The 17,518-nt window shown below is 41.0% G+C and overlaps 1 protein-coding gene across 8 annotated transcripts in view; it reads right to left on the bottom strand.

The window, feature by feature from the left end:
- RAD51B (RAD51 paralog B) overlaps positions 1–17,518 on the bottom strand; it is a 640,680-nt gene that overhangs the window by 149,745 nt on the left and 473,417 nt on the right. Inside the window, exon 10 of one of the 8 annotated variants that reach the window (XM_019451452.2) lies at positions 317–597. The exons of the other annotated variants lie outside the window; for them this stretch is intronic. Coding sequence (XP_019306997.1) covers positions 584–597 — 14 coding nt within the window. The 3' untranslated portion in view covers positions 317–583. Of the gene's footprint in view, positions 1–316; positions 598–17,518 lie in introns of those variants that run through there. 8 annotated transcript variants of the gene reach the window in all.

Raw genomic sequence — 17,518 nt, 5'->3', positions numbered from 1 at the left:
GTAAGAATCTGCAGCTTACCAGCTGGTAGGGTCAACTTTAGATGAAACGATGTCTGGGGAAATACTGATATTCTATCCCCAATGATATGCCTGATAATAAGGGCAGCAAAATACACTGGTGGAGAACTTAAACAGTGGGTGCAGAGAGTAACATTCTGAGGAAACTAACTCTGACCTTCTTGGAAGTAGAATTTTACTGTGGAACACACTTTCCAAACCTAAGGGTCAGCTGTCTTCCATGGGAAGTAACGAGGCACAACCTCCTTGTTAAAAGAGGAGAATATCCTGAAGAAGTGAAACTGATAAATGACCAGCATCTAGTTCAGTTACATTTACTCCGTGTATATCTGTATTATACACCACAGGGTTTTTTCGGCCTAGGCACTGTTGACATTTTGGGTTGGATAAGTCTCGATTGTGGGAATTGTCTTGTGCATTGTAGGATGTTTAGCAGTATCCCTGGTGGACCCATTAGGATTCCCTTCCAGTTGTGACAGCCAAAATGACTTCAGAAGTTGCCAGATGTCCCCTGGGGGGCAATATCATCCTGGTTTGAGAACAACTGGTATACTAGTGCACATGGTTAGACTAAAAATTCTGAAAAAGCATGAATGAGAATGTTATAGTCTTATGGTTGATACTTTGAAAAGTTAAATAATTAACTCAGAAAATGTATTTTTATCTTGTTTAATAAGACTCCAACTCACAAGTATCCAGAGAGATTAAAATGCTGAAGGTGAATTACTACCAAATGACAAGAGGCATTGGTTGCCTCCAGTGACGGGAAATTTAAGAGCAAATTAAAAATCAATTGATTTTTTCCAGTTGTGGTTTTATTTATTTATTTATTTATTTATTTATTTATTTATTTCCAGTTGTGGTTTCTTATCTAAAAAGAGGAATCAGAGAAAACTAAAAGAATAAATAAATATAAAGAAGGCCATCTGGTATCAGAAAATACAGTGGTGTGAGTCTAGAGACCAACAGAGCTGGGCCCAGTTGGGCCAAAAAAAGAAGCCATGTGACACTGTGCTAATGATTTAACAAGAGGGTTGTTTTTTTTTCACTTGTCTCCAGGAGTCCTTTCAGCTTTTAACATGCTACCTTCATATCCCAGGAAGCTATCAGCAAACCATCAGTAGAATATGTCGCTGAGTGTGTGTGTGTGCGCGTGTTTTAATTAAAGTATGGTTGACGTACAACACTACAGTAGTTTCAGGTGTACAGCATGGTGATTCAACTGCTCAACACCAACTCTACACATTACAGTCTGCTCACAAGTGTGGCTACCATCTGTCACCATGAAATACTATTACAAGACCATTGATAATACCATGTTCCCTATGCTGTACCTTTCATCTCTCTGACCTATTCAGTCCATGACTGGAAGCTCATACTCCCAATCCCCTTCACCCATTTTGCCCATCTGCCAACCTCTCCCCTCTGGTAACTCTCAGTTTGTTCCCTGTACTTACAGGTGTGTTTCTGCTTTTTTTGTTCATTTGTTTGGTTTTGTGGTTTAGATTTCGCATATAAGTGAAATCATATGATAATTCTCTTTCTCTGTCTGACTTATTTCACTTAGCATAACACCCTTTAGGTCCATCCATGATGTCACACATGACAAGATCTTATTCTTTTTTTTTTAATGTTTATTTATTTTTGAAAGAGAGAGAGAGAGAGAAGAGGAGGGGTGGGGGCAGAGAGAGAAGGAGACACAGAATCTGAAGGAGGCTCCAGGCTCTGAGCTGTCAGCACAGAGCCCAATGTGGGGCTTGAACTCACAGACTGCGAGATCATGACCTGAGCCGAAGTCAGGCGCTCAACTGACTGAGCCACCCAGGTGCCCCAGATCTCATTCTTTTTTATGGCCAAATAATATTCCATTGTAAACATATACTGCATCCTCTTTATCCCTTCATCTATTAATGGATAGTTAGGTTGCTTCCATATCTCGGCTATTGTAAATAATGCTGCAATAAACATAGGGGTGCATGCATCGTCTTGGATTAGTGTTTTCATCTTCTTTGGATAAATGCCCAGAAATGGAATTAATGGATTGTATGGTATTTATATTTTTAATTTTTTGTGGAACTCTAGTGGTTTTTAGAGTAACCAGGATATTTTTGTATGGGTCCAATCAGTGAGACGGCTGGTCCAAGTTAAAGTCAGATAAGGGAATATAACCTCAAAATCTTAATTTCACTAGCATTTGGTGAGCAAGTCAATTATACTGAGTAGAACTTAATACTCTTTAAGTATTCTCTATGGGAAGGTTCTGTGCTTTTATCCAAAATTAGCAGGTTCCTGACGTAGTGTCCTCTGCAATAGCTATTCTTTCAGTGAATGGATGAAGAATGGTTTTAGAATCTAATTAGAGGAAAATTCTACTGTATGGCTCTTAAACAGAAATTTATCAGATCAATGTAGGGGAATTAGGAAAGAAATCAGTCTTGCTTTCGAGTGAGGCTCACATTAGTAAAATTCTTCTAAGAAAATGGTAAAAATCTATTTCCCAAAGATGACTACCTGGTAAAGTGGAAGGACTGGAATTCTGGTGATCCTGATTCCAACTAGCTAACTCGCTGTGCAATTCTGAAAAGTCACTTGCTGTCAGTGCGACTTGGTTTCTTCATCTAAAGTAAGAGATTGATTCTAGCAGCTAAATCTGGCAACTGATGGGGTGAAGAAAAGAGAATACATAGGGAAATTGGGAAAAGTGAGGATTTCAGAATAAACAAAACAATGATTTCATCGTTTAGATTCTGCTCCTTTAGTTTAGAAGCCTATCAATAAATGCCAATTAAACTCCCCCTAGTGATCAGCTCTAACTTAAAGTGATGGAAATGCTCAGCTCATTTATTTGACAAGACTGAAGCCACTACTCTTTCAACCTGAAGGTTGCCTTACGTGGGTTTACACAAAGCACGGCCTTGATGGAGGGAGAATTAGAACAGTTTTCTTCCTGCAATTTAAGTATTCTAACCCAGTGCTGAGAAGCCTCAGATGGCAACAAAAGATCTGGGATAACATTTTCACTGAAGTGACCCTGGAGTGGGAGGGGGTGCCAGCCTGACTCCTGACTGAGTTATGGCACAGACACAGCCCAGAGACATGGCTTTTCTCTGTTGGTTTTTCAACGGCTGACTCTCACTGAGACTGTAAAAGCCAATGATCCCTGCTCCATCCCCCACCCCATTTCTCCATGGGGAATTATAATATGATTAAATACTCTTAATTATACACACACACTGACATCCTGAGGAAACTGATGAAAACTACCTGGCAGAAAGCATAGGTGTATGTTAACTCCAACCATCTGGGTTCTGCAGGGCACTAACCACAATCCCTGGCTTTTGCTCCCCAAGTGAGATGTCATTCTGAGACCATGTGTGTGGTCAGTTAATCATGTGTGTTTCAGTTTGGCTGAGTGAATGTGCGCTGCAATTTCACTTTGGTCCCCTCACATTCTCAGCTTTTCGAGATGACTGAAAACCCCTGTCAGAGAGGAATAATTGAGAGGGAAGGTAGCTTCCTCGTTGGCCAAGTGGAGCCAGACAATGCTCCATGGTTTCCAGAGGCTGCTTAGAAGCCCACTTTAAGCAAAGAATGTCTCCAGAACCCTGGGGCTTTGAGAAAAGAGGCAATTTAAGAGAATGACAGCAAAATAAAAGCCTGGAATTTCAGGAAGTGGTTCCAGGGACAACGAGTGTATAAAAATGAAGTGGAATCACTTTTTCCAGGCAATCCACTTTCATAGACAATAGAATCATATGACAATAACTAGCATTTATGAGTATGTGAGTACATACTATATGTTTATAGATACCACAGCAGTGACCAAGAGCGGAAAGGGGTGAGTGGATCCCTTTGTGACCAGCAGCCTCTCTCTTCACTGGTATAACTTCACCACACCCGTGGGAGCCCAGCTCACCAGCCCAGCAAGAGCGGTCTTGATTAAAAATGTGATGTCCCTGGTCACTAATAGTTCTCTTGGGACATAAAGGAAAAGTAGCCAAACCACACTATGGGAGAAGCAGGCAAAACATCTCTTCCCTTCCCATTTAGACATGTCCTCACCACAGAAACGGTCCTCCCACCAGCTCTTCTGCCCTCCATTCTAACCTACGGCTTGGTTACATTTATCTGCCTTTCCACTTATGTTTCACACACCTCCCGCATTTCTCTCCTCTCCCTATGGTGATGGTGAGTATTTCAGTTACCTCCGGGCAGACCAAGTGACACCATCTCCCATTTCTGAGGCCTAGGAAATGGATCACAGACAGGATGGTAAATAAAGCCAGAAAGGGGATTTTCTCTGCTGGCCTCCCTGTTCTCCCTTAAAGTACTTAGCAGGTTTGGAGCAAATCCTGTTGACTTCAAGCTTGAAAAAATGTTGGCAAAAATGTGTGCAGCAAAAACTATCTCTGATGTATAAATTTTTATCAGAAGAAAAAATTTTTTTTAGATTTATTCATTCAGTCACTCTCATCCAATAAATATTTATTGAGTAACTTCTGTGTACCAGGAACTGAGCTGGGTGAGACTGGCTTTAGGTCTTTTGGTAAACAATGGCATGTGACTGCTGTCAGGCTGAGCAAGCCTGGCAATGTCAGTCTGTCCTTGAGTGAGAAGCTCCACTTATGATTTCCTAGAACAAATAATAGTGGAACAACACAAGATGGCAAGTAGCTACCCAATATATATTTGTTGCTGTTATTGGATGAAGACGCATTGTTGGAAAGAACACATAAACTGAGTCAGGAGACACAAGGCACCCCTCTGAGTCTGAGTGTCCTCATCTATGAAATGGGCATCAAGTTACCTGCTTCACTGATCCCACAAGACCACAGTGAGAATCACAATAGATAATGGATATGAAAGTGGAATGCAGACATACACTACTGTGGTGACTCCTCAGTCTTGAGGTTACTGACAAGAGTAGCTCAGCCCTTAATTTCAACCAACACAGAAGAAGCCTTTGTAGAGGAAGGTGGGTTCAATGAGATCAGTCACCAGTAAATTAAACCATCCTGGTCTTAAAGCAGAAGATAAGTAGCTATTGGCAGAAATGTGCTCTGTATAAATTCATACATAGTGATTGAAAACAGGGAATATTTCCATTATGGAAACAAAAGAAGCCCATATGTTAACAGACGTCAACATATTGGGGTGGTCCCAAACCAATTAGGGTCAAGCAGGATGAGGATAAGAAAGTTAAAGTGAATATTTTGTCCCACCTTTATATCCAGTTTATGAGCATATGGCAACAGTCCAGTGTTTCTCAAACTAGAGTGATATATGGACTCCTCCGGAAGGGGAAAAATTATTTGAGACATCCAAAACACATTTAAAAACCTCCAGGAGAATTTAGCACCTAGGCAACCTTAGACCAGGTTTCAGAATCAACTTAAGAAACTTAAGATTCACTTTTTGAAAATGTCTTTTAATCGGTAAGTACTGTCTTTATGGTATCTTTCAAGTAAAAACATAAAGAATGTAAAATCCCACAGAATATGCAGACCCCAAATACCCACAGCCCCTACTTTGAGAAATATTGACTTTTGTCTCACCCTCTCTTTTTATGGATGAAGGAACTCAGGGCCTCTGAAGACAAAGTGACTCTCCTAAGCCACTCGGACGGCTATTAGCAAAAGCGAGCTATAAGCCCAGGTCGCCTGATTTCTACAGCAGAGCTCTTTCCATCTTTAGACAAGGCCTCCTCTGTGGCAGAGCTCACGCTATCTGCTCCAGACAGATACTGGTATTGTGTTAGCCCAGAGACAGGGAAGCAGATGGAGGTGAAGGTTTGAAGGGGAGGTGATGTGGGTGTGGCCAATGTAGGACATCACTGCAGCTGGGTGAGACAGTTTGTAAGAGAGGTATTTCCACGGCTGGATTCTTTTGCTCACCATTAAAACAAAGAAACTCTGGGTGGAAAACACAAGCAGTTTTAATAGTGGTAGAATTTCTGCCTAACAAGTTCGGGCAAAAAAATAGGAAGAACATCGTCTCAAGCTAAAAACCGGAGAGGAACTGCAGAAGGTATGAGGTTATAATTCAGGGTGGCCAATTTAATCAGCTCATATTCATTAAACACCCACATACACATGATGCTTTACAACAAACCCCTTTCCTCACTCTGAAGCATCCACAGGCCTGTTTTAAACGGGCCACCCTGTACATGTTGGGAATCTGGCCAAGGTGTTAAGGCAACTGCTTCCCTTCCTAAGAAAAATAGGGTAGATTTTTAGACAACCACAAGTAAAGGTTACAGCCTCTAGTTTTACATCCTATCTGAAAGCTGGGAAAGACTTGGGGAATCTGTTTTCCAGGAATCTGTTTTTAGAACTCGATAATATATTAAACCCTCCCATTTTGGACCAGTAATATCTATACTATCTACCTTCTCAGACTTTACCCTGCAATTTCCCTGGATGCCTTCTCTCTCCTAATTGGAGCTGGACTCTTATGCTTTATTAATATTGCCACATAATGACTCTTATGAAGTGTTATGGCCCTTGGGTTATGTCTAATCAGCCAATCAATGATTTTGGTCACTTCTGGCCTTTGGATAATGAACTCATTGAAACTACAGAAGGCATGTTCTTACCTCTGCCTATTTAAACTGCCAAGAATATCTTCAGCTTTACTGATTTATCAAGCAACTCTTGATTACAATCTGATGAGAGGGCTGACTGGGCCTGCTCCCTTGACATTCCTCTGGAGTTGGGCCTAGCAAGCTTCCAGTATCAGGTGGTCTCTGAACGCCAAGTAGCGATACGGCACAAGTCACCCCAGTTGGGTCCCTGCCCAACTGTGTTGGCAAGTGCTGTGACTTTTCCAAGGTATCTCTGATACTTCCAAAGATTGTGAGCCACACAGGAGGGTATCAGATCATTAGGAGAGAATAAAAATTTGCCCTGACATCAGATCATTCTCTGATCAATTTCTCATCCCTACGTGACCATAGCCACTGGAAGTCTCCAGGGAGCTCAGAACCAGACTCAAGACCTTCTAATTACAGCTTATAACACAAAGCACACAGTGGGTGGGTATTCAAGTAACCATTGCTGAGTGATTGGCTGTTTTTGTTTATTTGTTTTTAATTTGAGTTAGTTTCAACAGGTGGTTTAGAAAAGTGAAATGGGTTCAAGAAATAGCAGATACAAAAGGAGGGACAAGATAGCTTGTTTTCAGTGGCTCTGCATATCTTCAAAGAGGTAAACAGGAAAAAATAGGTATTTTTCAAGGCAGTTAGGCAAACAGCCATAGAACTATATCATCATAAGGCCACCTCAAAAACACCATCACTTTTTATAAAATCCTTACATGGCCCTTTGGCCTTTGCCTTGGGTATGGATGGAAAAAATAGCAGGTGACTTATTTGGCACATCCCTCTAGTTCATGAATAGGTTTGGGGCCCCTGGATCTCTAGGAATCCTCTGGCTTAAGAAAAAGAACATTGTCAATATTCTGAAAGCCCCTTGTATAATCCCTCCCTGCTGGCATTATCTTTTCTCCCAACAAGTATTAACCTTCGTTCTAAACTTGGTGATTTTCATTCAAGCTATTGTCAACAGTTCAAAAATCACATCAAATTTACACAGGATAGGGCTTTCCAAGCTAATACAAGGGATATTTTTTAAAACACTTTTTCACTGGAATTAAATCAACTGATTCATTAATTCATTCAGCAAATGTTTCTCGAGTACCCACCGTGTGTCAAGCAAAGACTTAGTCACTGGGGAGATAGTCGTGTAGAAGGCATGCTCTGAACAAGATGGGTGTGGTCCCTGTCCTCACAGAGTTCACAGCCCAGACAAGCGAACAGTTACACAAATCATTAGCTGTAATTGTGCAAAGAGCTCTGTGGGTAAGCTCAAGGGTACTCTGTGAGGTATATCTGGAGTGGTCACCAGGTAGGGGAAGGCGTCCCTGAGAGAGCACCATAGGTGGAGATCAGAGGCAGAAGATCCAGCAATAGTGACACCAGGTGTCAACAAGAACACTGAATACTTATTGAACCATTACAGTGTGTTTACTAGGCCCAAACCTTCAAAATGTGGGCCTGTAAAGAGAATTGCAGTAAACAGGGAAGGGTTTGGAAGCCACCGCTCCCGAGTGACCCACTAGCCACAGAAGTGGGATGGGAGAAAGAGCGTGTTAGGAAAGTTCAACTTTACCACCACATACAAGAAGATTAAAGAAAACCCTTCTCACCACGGCTCCTGAAGTGCCGTTTCCTGAGATCAAGCAGCAGAGTGGTCCCAGGTCTAAGTAGGGTGGTGCCGTTTCGGTCGTGGAAGCAGTTCCTTCTCCACTAACCTTTACAAACCATGACTGTGTCAGTTTTTCCAGGCAGGAGAAATGGGTGGAAAGCCAGGCCGCATCTTAATAGGGCCCGGGTGAGCTAATGGCTGTGATTATTTCATTGTCTCGGATTCACGCCAGCCCAGGCTCATCAGATACAGGCACAATCCAGGAGAAACATGACCTCACTTTCGACATGGGACTGTGCACTCAGATGCCAATAGGAATTTAGCGATCCCTCAGCGCAGGTAAAACTGAGCTCTTTACGGTTCCAGCTAATGAGAAGCATACCAAAGTTACCTAAAACAGTAAAGCTAATATTGACATTAACATACTAGATACTGTTAGGGTAGGGGAAGCCAGGAAAAACTTCTGAGACCATCTGTGTTAAGTGTGTCACATCCATAATAAGGTGCGTATTTAAGATAAATTGCCATCCCTTTAAATGATTAAGTACCAGATTTATAGAAAGCTATAACCCCACCGGGACTGCAGGGTTGTTAAGTAGTTAGGGCAATAAAGGTGAGAATCTCAAGACTTCAGTTGTGTCACAAATTGTCCACTGACTTAGAAAAGTCTTTGCCAAAGTAACTTTTGTGCCTCAGTTTTCCCAAAAATATAAAAGCAATTCCATCGCTGAGATTGCACAGCTGTGAGAAGAGCAGGGATTCTGCAATCAGAAACATACATGCTTTCACCGATTCATTTCCAGAACCTTCTCACTGCATCATGCCAACAGCCATTAGAATACTCTAGGAAGCACAGCACAAGGCTTGGTGCATTTTAATTGCAGCTTACAGCATGGTCAATCCTTATCCATGCATTAAATTTTTCTTGGGCACCTACTATGTGCCACAGTCAGATGTTCTACCAGACATTAGGGATAATAGTGATTAAAAACAGACTCTCTCCCTGCTCCAATAGAGCCTAGATTTGCTAAGGGAAGCACTGGGATTGACTCTTAACTCCTTTGCGAGCTGTGACACTGGGCAACTCAATTTCTCTGTTAAGTTTCATTTTCTCACGTGTAAAATGAGGACAACATAACATGTCTGGTATGTGAGTGTGACTAAGATTATATCTGACATATATAAGGTGTCCAATAAATGTTGGTTCTTTCCTTCCTTTCTCCAAAACACAAAGAAGATAGTAATATTTATAGGTTCAATAAATGATGTTTTGCAAATACAAATAACCAAGCCATTATTATCACTGACTATATGATGGGCAATGTGGTGTAGTGGAAAGCTCTCTGGGTTTGGAAACAGAGAGACCAGAGTTAAATTCTTCACTCTCCCGCTCACTGGGTATGTGGCTTTGAATAGGCTATTTAAACCTTTCTGGGCCTCTATCCTCATCTGTGAAACGGCAATGAGAAAGCAGTTCTGAGGATTGAATAAGATGATAAATACAACGTAGCTAGGGTAATCAATAAGCAGTGGCAAGTAACTAGGTGATTTGTCAGTAATGAGGAAACATATACACAGAACTCATCCCAAAGAAACTGGTTTGATTTAATTACTATTAAATAATAGTACTAAATAGTTCTTTTTGTACATACTTTTTTTTAATTTACTTTATTTATTAAGAGGCATAAAAATACATATTAAAAGAAAGTATCATTGCCCTAAGAATGGTGTACATCACAGCAGCATCCCTGGGGAGAAAGAGTGAAAAGGGCCATGAAAATGTAATGTCACCACCTTAAAGAGGGAAGAAAGGTCTGTTTGGTTCTCATGTTGTCCTTCTTTCAGGGCTACAGAAGTAAAAGAGATATCTCCTTTAATTTCACTATTTCTTCTTAATCATCCACAAGCCCAGCTTTTTTACTTTCTAGTTATCAGAACACCAAGCAAGGATCTTTGAATATTAGGATTCTAATTAACCCCTGTGTACAGATAGCATTTAAACAGAATTCAAATATCTTCCAGGGAGCATAATAGATAAATACCATCTGGGAAGTCCTCTAGTCAATATACTCCTTCCCTAAGCACCTACTGTTGGGTCTGTAGTACATGCAGATATGAGACTCAAGAGTTCTTTCACAAATATGAAAGAGGCATAACATCAATGTAGAGTGAGGATTTACTTAGTTAGGTAAACATCTCAAAGCAACTTAGTGAGGGACAGAATGAGTTGGGTCAGCCCTGGACAGCTGGAGAATATGCCTCAAGCCTCATGACTTTAGCCAAATGGGGCATCTTGGATGGAGACAAGAGCTCTGATGATAGCCTCGCCCTCCACTGAGAGTCCTCAGAGGAGGTTCATTTGACATAGCCACCAATATTTTATCCCTTTTTATATAGCCCACTTCCCCTAGCTCACAGAGTTGGCAGCCACCTAGGGGTCCTATTTCTTCTGAACTCTCTCTTTCTGTTGAATAAATTACCAAGTCTAGATTTGGGATCTATTTTCTCATGAAATCATGAAGGAATCAAAGGCAATGGTGGCAAAGTAAAAAGATTGTCTGACTATTCCATCAAATATTCTCCAGTTTCCAACATTTCCTTTTCCTTTCTTCACTTTCCACTGACCATCTCATGTCTTATTTCACTGAGAAAAGTGAGACCATCAGAAGAAAACGACCTCAACCTCACATCACCAAGTCTATTAACCTGCTTGCATTTATACTCATGTAGTCTTCCTTCTTTTCTGCTCCAATGGATAAGCAGTCATGCTTCAACCTAAGGCCAGTCCATCCACTTGGACTTGGAACCCATCCCTTCCTACATCCTTCAGGTCTTTGTAGTAGCGGTATCCTTTTTTCTCTCCAGCATTATCACATTTTCCCCTTCTACTAATTATGTTCATCACTACAAAAATACAAAATAAAAACACCTTTGACTTCTCCAGTTACCTCTCCATTTCCCTGTTTCTATTCATAGTAAAACACCTTTAAAAAGATGTCCGTGCCCTCTGTTTTCACTTCCTCACCTCTGATTCTTTCTTCAGCCTACTCCAGTCATGCTCATATCCCCAACACTTCACTAGCACCACTCTTTCAAGGTCACCATTGACTATATCCTGCCAGATCCAAGGCTCAACTCTCAGTCCTCACCTTATTTGACCTCTCAGTAGCATTAGGTCTGGCTCCTTTCTTTTCTTTCTTTTTTTTTTTTTTATGTTTATTTATTCTTGAAACAGAGACAGAGACAGAGCGTGAAAAGGGTAGGGGCAGAGAGAGAGGGAAACACAGAATCTGAAGCAGGCTCCAGGCTCTGAGGTGTCAGCACAGAGCCCAACGCGGGGCTCGAACCCACGAACTGTGAGATCATGACCCGAGCCGAAGTCGGACACTTAACCGACTGATGCCCCTGGCTCCTTTCTTTTTGAAAGACCTGCTTCATTTGGCTTCCAGAAAAATCATAGGCTCATGATTTCCTCCCACTTCACCATCTCTTCCTTCCCAGTCTCCTTAAAGATTTCCCCTCTTTTCTGCTTCTAAGTGTTGCTATACCCTCAAGAACTGTCCCTAGCCCTTTCCCCAGCTTCAGTTCAGTCCACTCCCCTGGGCTCCAGACTCATATAGTCTGCCTACATCTCTACTTGCATGTTTAACAGACATTTCAAATTCAGTTTTTCTAAGATAGAAATCTCTCCCCACTCTCTTCCATCCATTCTGCTCTTCTCCTCAATGTGGCTAGGTTTTTGGGTTTTTTGTTTGTTTGTTTTTTGTTTTTTCCTAAATAGCTCCATGGAACTTCATAGAAAAAAAAAATACAACTATTCCCAGAGTCATCTCGGTTCCGAAATCTAGAGACAATTCTTGATTTTTAAAAAGATTTACACCTTATATTCAATCTATATGTAGGTCTTCTAAGCAGTTTCTTCAAAACTGATCATGAATCTAAAGCACTTCTCACCCCTGCCACCACAGTCTAAGCCACCATCATCTCTCAACTGGATTAGTGTTGTGTTTCCTGACTGGTCCCCTGCTTCCACTCTGGTCCCTTTATAGTCTATATTCCCATACAGCAAGATGAATGATCTTTCTAAAATGTATATCATGTCATGTCCATCCTTTAAAACTTTGAAGCAGCTTAAAACTTTACATCAAGCTTAGAATAAAGTCTAAACTCCTTCCTTTGCTTCACATTCCGTAGCCCATGCTTACCACCTAGCCCCATCCAACTCACCAGCTTCCTCAGGTTGTTCTGAGTATAAAACTAGATATACAAAGGAACTTAAAAATTATTAGGTGCCATAAGCAAATGATGTTGCCATGGTTATTATTGGATTGGTTGCCCTGTGGTAAAGAGCTTAAATATGTCTTCTAAACATAAACTCTAATTCCTGCCAATAGCTGTATATTATTACAAGTGGATTGTGTAACAGGCAAATCCTTTCTTCCTCATTAATAGGTTCAGACATTACCCTCTTGCTATATATTTAACTTTGTCTTTTTCCCCTTCTGGATGTGGGATGTCCCTTGCAGGAAACAGCAGCTGTGTCATTAACCCTGGATATGGTCCAAGGCCATTTCCATATCCTGTGGGAGAAGCATCCCCTCAAAGTTTGTTTTTGCAGCACAAAGTAGAAGAAAGATCATTTTTAAAAATATACATTGTATACAGCAGTTTTTGTCCAGAAGTGACTTCTGCATGACCCAGAGAGATGACTAGGTCTCCAATTTTGCAACTTGTACCGAGCTAGACATTACAATTATAATTACTCCATCCATTACCTGGATAAAATAGGCTCTGGAATGGACTCTCGCAGTCAGAAATAATGTATAATGACTTGGGAGGGAAAATGAAGGATGTGCCACCCATTTTAAAGAACAGGAGTTCTGAGGTTCCTGGGTGGCTCAGTTGGTTAAGCGTCCAACTTCAACTCAGGTCATGATCTCATGGATCATGGGTTCGAGCCCCACATTGGGCTCTGTGCTGACAGCTAAGAGCCTTGAGCCTGCTTTGGATTCTCTGTCTCCCTCTCTCTCTGCTCCTCCCCCTGCTCATGTTCCCCCGCCCCCCCAAAATAAACATTAAAAATTTTTTAAAAAAGAAAGAAAGAACAGGAGTTTAAAGGGTAAAGTCATTGCCTGAGTTCCCCAAAACTCCAAAGCCAAGCAGCTAACACTTTTTCCTTGAAAAGGGTAGCATGCCAGTTTCACATCTTACCCAAGAAGGAACAGCAGTATGACCAGAAGAGACCCTTAGAAAATATAGTAGTACTTTGTGGATCACCAATACTACTTCCTGAGTTCTAACTTTCTTGGGGAGGTTTTCCATAATTCAACTCAGGGGCCTCAATCTGTGCAAGAGCTCGTGTGCTGAAGCGTAACATGCTGAATCTGATACAATGCCAAGAAAATCCTGATGGTGGTTTTCTAAATGAGTTTCTAAATTTCACAAATAGCCAAAACCATTGGCACTACGCTATTTGCCTTAAGTGACTTTTATTTTTAGACGAAAAGTCAACAAACACACCAACAATCTGGGGATTCAAGCAATGAGCCCAATGGGTGATATCAATATGGAGCCATGTCTCAGGTCCCAAGAGGGATGAATCACCGGCCTCCTCAGGACAAGCCAGGGCTGACTGCAGGGAGGAGAGCTGGGTACTGGCTAAACTGTACAGCCAAGGGATGCAGGAGGCTGTTGCTTTTTGTGGTTACCATCTCCTTGCACATAGAGGGGAAAAAAATACAATAAAACTAAAAAAAGAAAAGAACAGATTCCAGCAGCTACCCTGAAAATGAGCCACAAAATCACAACGTGATTCTGCAGTCCCACTTCAGATGTTTGTAATCTATTTCATTTAGCCTCCTCCTTAAGGTTTTCCCTTCTAATTCATAGACTGCAAATCTCTCTTATAAATTCACTGCTCTTTTTTCTTTCTTTACTTAGCGGCAGAATGTTCCCTACTTTGGGAAAGAGGCATGGCTCTCTTGTCTTAGGACTTCAAATGATTTATCTCACTCACCACTTTGGGGGTGAAGCAAGGTAGCGGTCTTGATGACAGATACGCAGCACACGTACCACCACCCCCTCACCACAGAGCCCAGGGGAGCTGCTGCCAGGCAGTTACAATACAGCAGGCCCAGGGGCCACTACAGATCACTTGGAGTTGAATGGAAGGTGAAATGTATTTGCCACTTCTGGTGAGAGGCACCCAGGTCTTGCAGGAAGAAGGCAGAGGAGGAGAAGGAGGAGAATGAAACATATTCTTCTTTATAGGGAGAAAACATGATCAGTGACAAAACCAAAACAAATACGAGAGAACTCAAATGTCTGTCTTTACTCTTGTAGGTGGACATAAGCCTGAAGACTTAGCTATGATGGGCAAGGGTTTGCATGACAGGGAGGACATGGGCTTTGCCTTGTGCTGGCTGCACTAGAATTCTGAGGAATTGAGTTAACTTCTCTGAGGCTGTTTACTCACTTGTGACTATGCAGGTAAAGCAGCGGCCTTGAAGGTTTCTATAAACATCGTAAGAAAAAAAATGAAAATAAATACTTGGGTCACGATGAAAGTTAGCTCCTTTTCTGATATAGCTTTCTGGTGGTCTAGTTCTTAGAAGCAACTCTACCCAGCTTTAGTAATGTTTCCTTAGTCGAAAAATAGCACCTTTATATTGATTCGGCAATTAATAAATAGCAAAATCTTACAAACTCTTTTTGGTATCAAGATAGATCTACAACCATTAAGATAGGAATCAATTCTAGAATGTTCCCCTATGAGCTCTTCTTTTCTATGTGGTTGCCAGAGGTCTTGGAATGTTCATACCCTTAAAGATACATTTCAAAACAATGTATTTTTCAGAAATTTTCCTTTGTTTCCCCTTTTCTACCCACGTTGTGAGCCCAAGTTGCCTCCACCGCGAAAAATCCCACTTCCTCAGGACCCAACAGAAACACCTGTTGATCCCTCTCCTCCAAGAGAAGATGACAGTTTTAGCCTGCATCTTTTTACCTGGGCCAGACTGATCACAAACTTAGTCTTTGTGAATAACCTTTTTCAATCCTGAATCCTCTGCCTGGAATACTCTTCTCTGTTTTTCTGCCTTGTAGATTCACCTCTTGTCACCTCCATTAGCCTCCTTTCTACCTCCATGTTCCTAAGAACTGATGGCTCCTTTCTCATCCATTCCTTCAATCCTTATGAGCCTGTATTTCAAATACCTGTTCATGGGTCTTACTCTATACTTTTCTTTTTTCTCAAGTCTGGTATTATAATAAGTATTAAATAAATATTGAGTAAGCAAATTAATGAATAAACTAATTCGTAAAATTTCCCAGCTTTTCATCTGGCCCCTTACAACTGAGTAACGTGCATATACATCTGTGGTGAGTCTTGGGGTCCTCCCCAACAACTGTAGGGAATAGGAAGGTGGTGAGCTTCCCAGTTTGTAGATACATCTAATCCAGCCTAGATAATAAAATCATGACCAAGGAAATGAATATCAAGTGATTTGAAAAATATTATTGGCATCATCGTTTAGTTCCAACAATACATCTCACGAATGGTTTTCTTAAGTGGACATTTTGTAAAGGCTTCTAGGTTGCTCATCACACTGGACCATACACAATTACAAGGATTCTATAGCAGTCTACAGTCCATTCCTGCGTTTTATGAAAAGCCCTTCAAAACGCTCTGGAAAAAAAATCAGTTTTTATGTCCACAAGCTCCTGAGAGTGAAATGTTACAGTTGGAAGCTGCCTGAAGCTCATTTATACACTGAAGTTATTAATCCCCTTCTTATATGTTTGATATAAGCCCTAGGGCACTTGAGTGATCCAATTACCCAATTCAGAGAATTGCCCTTTTCTTTCAACCAAGTTCAGAGCCCTGAAATTTTGTTCCACCAATGACTTTTTGTTTCAGTCAAACAAGGTCACAGAAGAGGCCAATATCTGCCAAGGCCAACAGGGGTTTCATTTACATGCCCACTAATGCGAGCAACATAAGAACCTCTTGAGAACATTCAACTAGGGTGTGGGACAACAGCCTGTTATTTACTCACTAGCTCCCAAGGCTACCACAGGCAGTTTCTTGCTATTCAACATTTTTGGTTACCATTTTGGACTTAATCAAGCTCATCTCCCATGCCTCTGCAAGATGCAGTGGAATTTGCCAATAGGCAGGGAACCCTTAGGGAGACCTGCAGATGAGCCCTGAGGGAAGGCTGCTTAACCAGGCTCAATCTGCATTTCCTTAGAGTAGAACATTTCCAAAGATGGCCCGTCCATGACTATAGATCAGCAATTTTCTTTTGCCATTCGTCACCTGTCACAGACCTATATTAATGATTTTTATTTGTTTATTGTTGTTGTTTTCTTTACACTAAATATTAAAACATGGGTCAGTCGACTTTAGCTAAGATTGGAACACTTCCATCATGGCCACAGAGAAGATGGTCTGGCCAATGTCCTATCACTGTCAGAGACACAGGCTATCTGTTGGAATTGGCTGTGGTGTGTTTGTTATTGGAAGCTAATGAACAGTTGAGAATAAGCATTTAAGAGATGGTCCAGAGAAAAAAGACAATATGTCAATCCATTACCAAAACTTCCAGGACTCCCACCTTAGAATTTGTGAACAATTAAAATGACACTAAGGTTGTTAGGAGAAAAGTTAATCTTAGGAATGTTTATTCAATTCAAGGATAACTAGTTATCAAAACAATATGTTTCTTCAATTTACCAAACAGTGATACCAGTCTTTGAACTGTTCTGGGTTTGCAATAGAGCAATCAACAGAAACATCTGGAAAACTCTCCTTCCTGCCTGAATATTTCACAAATGTATTAAAATTATCACTGGAAAAAAGTCAGGAAATGAAAAAGGGAAGGGAAAAAATATTATCTTCTTCCCAGTGATCCAATCATAAAGCCAATGGTTTTTGCATCTGATATGTCAAAGAGGTGCAAAATTTCATAAACAGTTGGATATGACTTATAAAAAGCAAGGGAAGAAAAGATGGCTTACAAACAGAATTTAGACAGCCATACAGTTTCTGATACATACTGCTCAGATAAGAGAATATCTTGTTTTTGTTTTTGTTTTTGGAACAAGGGGAAAGAATTCATACATCACACTTATAAGCTAATGATCTGGTGGATGAAAGGCCCTGGGTTTTAATCTCAAGCCTTGAAATGCATTACGTGGTTTGGGAAAGGCTTATCACTCTGTCACCTAACCTCAGTTTCTCCAGATGAAATATCTACATTGTATGATACAGCGTGATTCACCAAATAGAAAGC

The sequence above is a fragment of the Panthera pardus genome, unplaced genomic scaffold, assembly GCF_024362965.1.
Source record: "Panthera pardus isolate Hobbes unplaced genomic scaffold, ASM2436296v1 HiC_scaffold_24, whole genome shotgun sequence".
NCBI classification, from domain to species: Eukaryota; Metazoa; Chordata; class Mammalia; order Carnivora; family Felidae; genus Panthera; species Panthera pardus.
The sequence above is the reverse complement of the archived record's forward strand: the minus strand, read 5'-3'. Positions and strand labels throughout refer to the sequence as shown.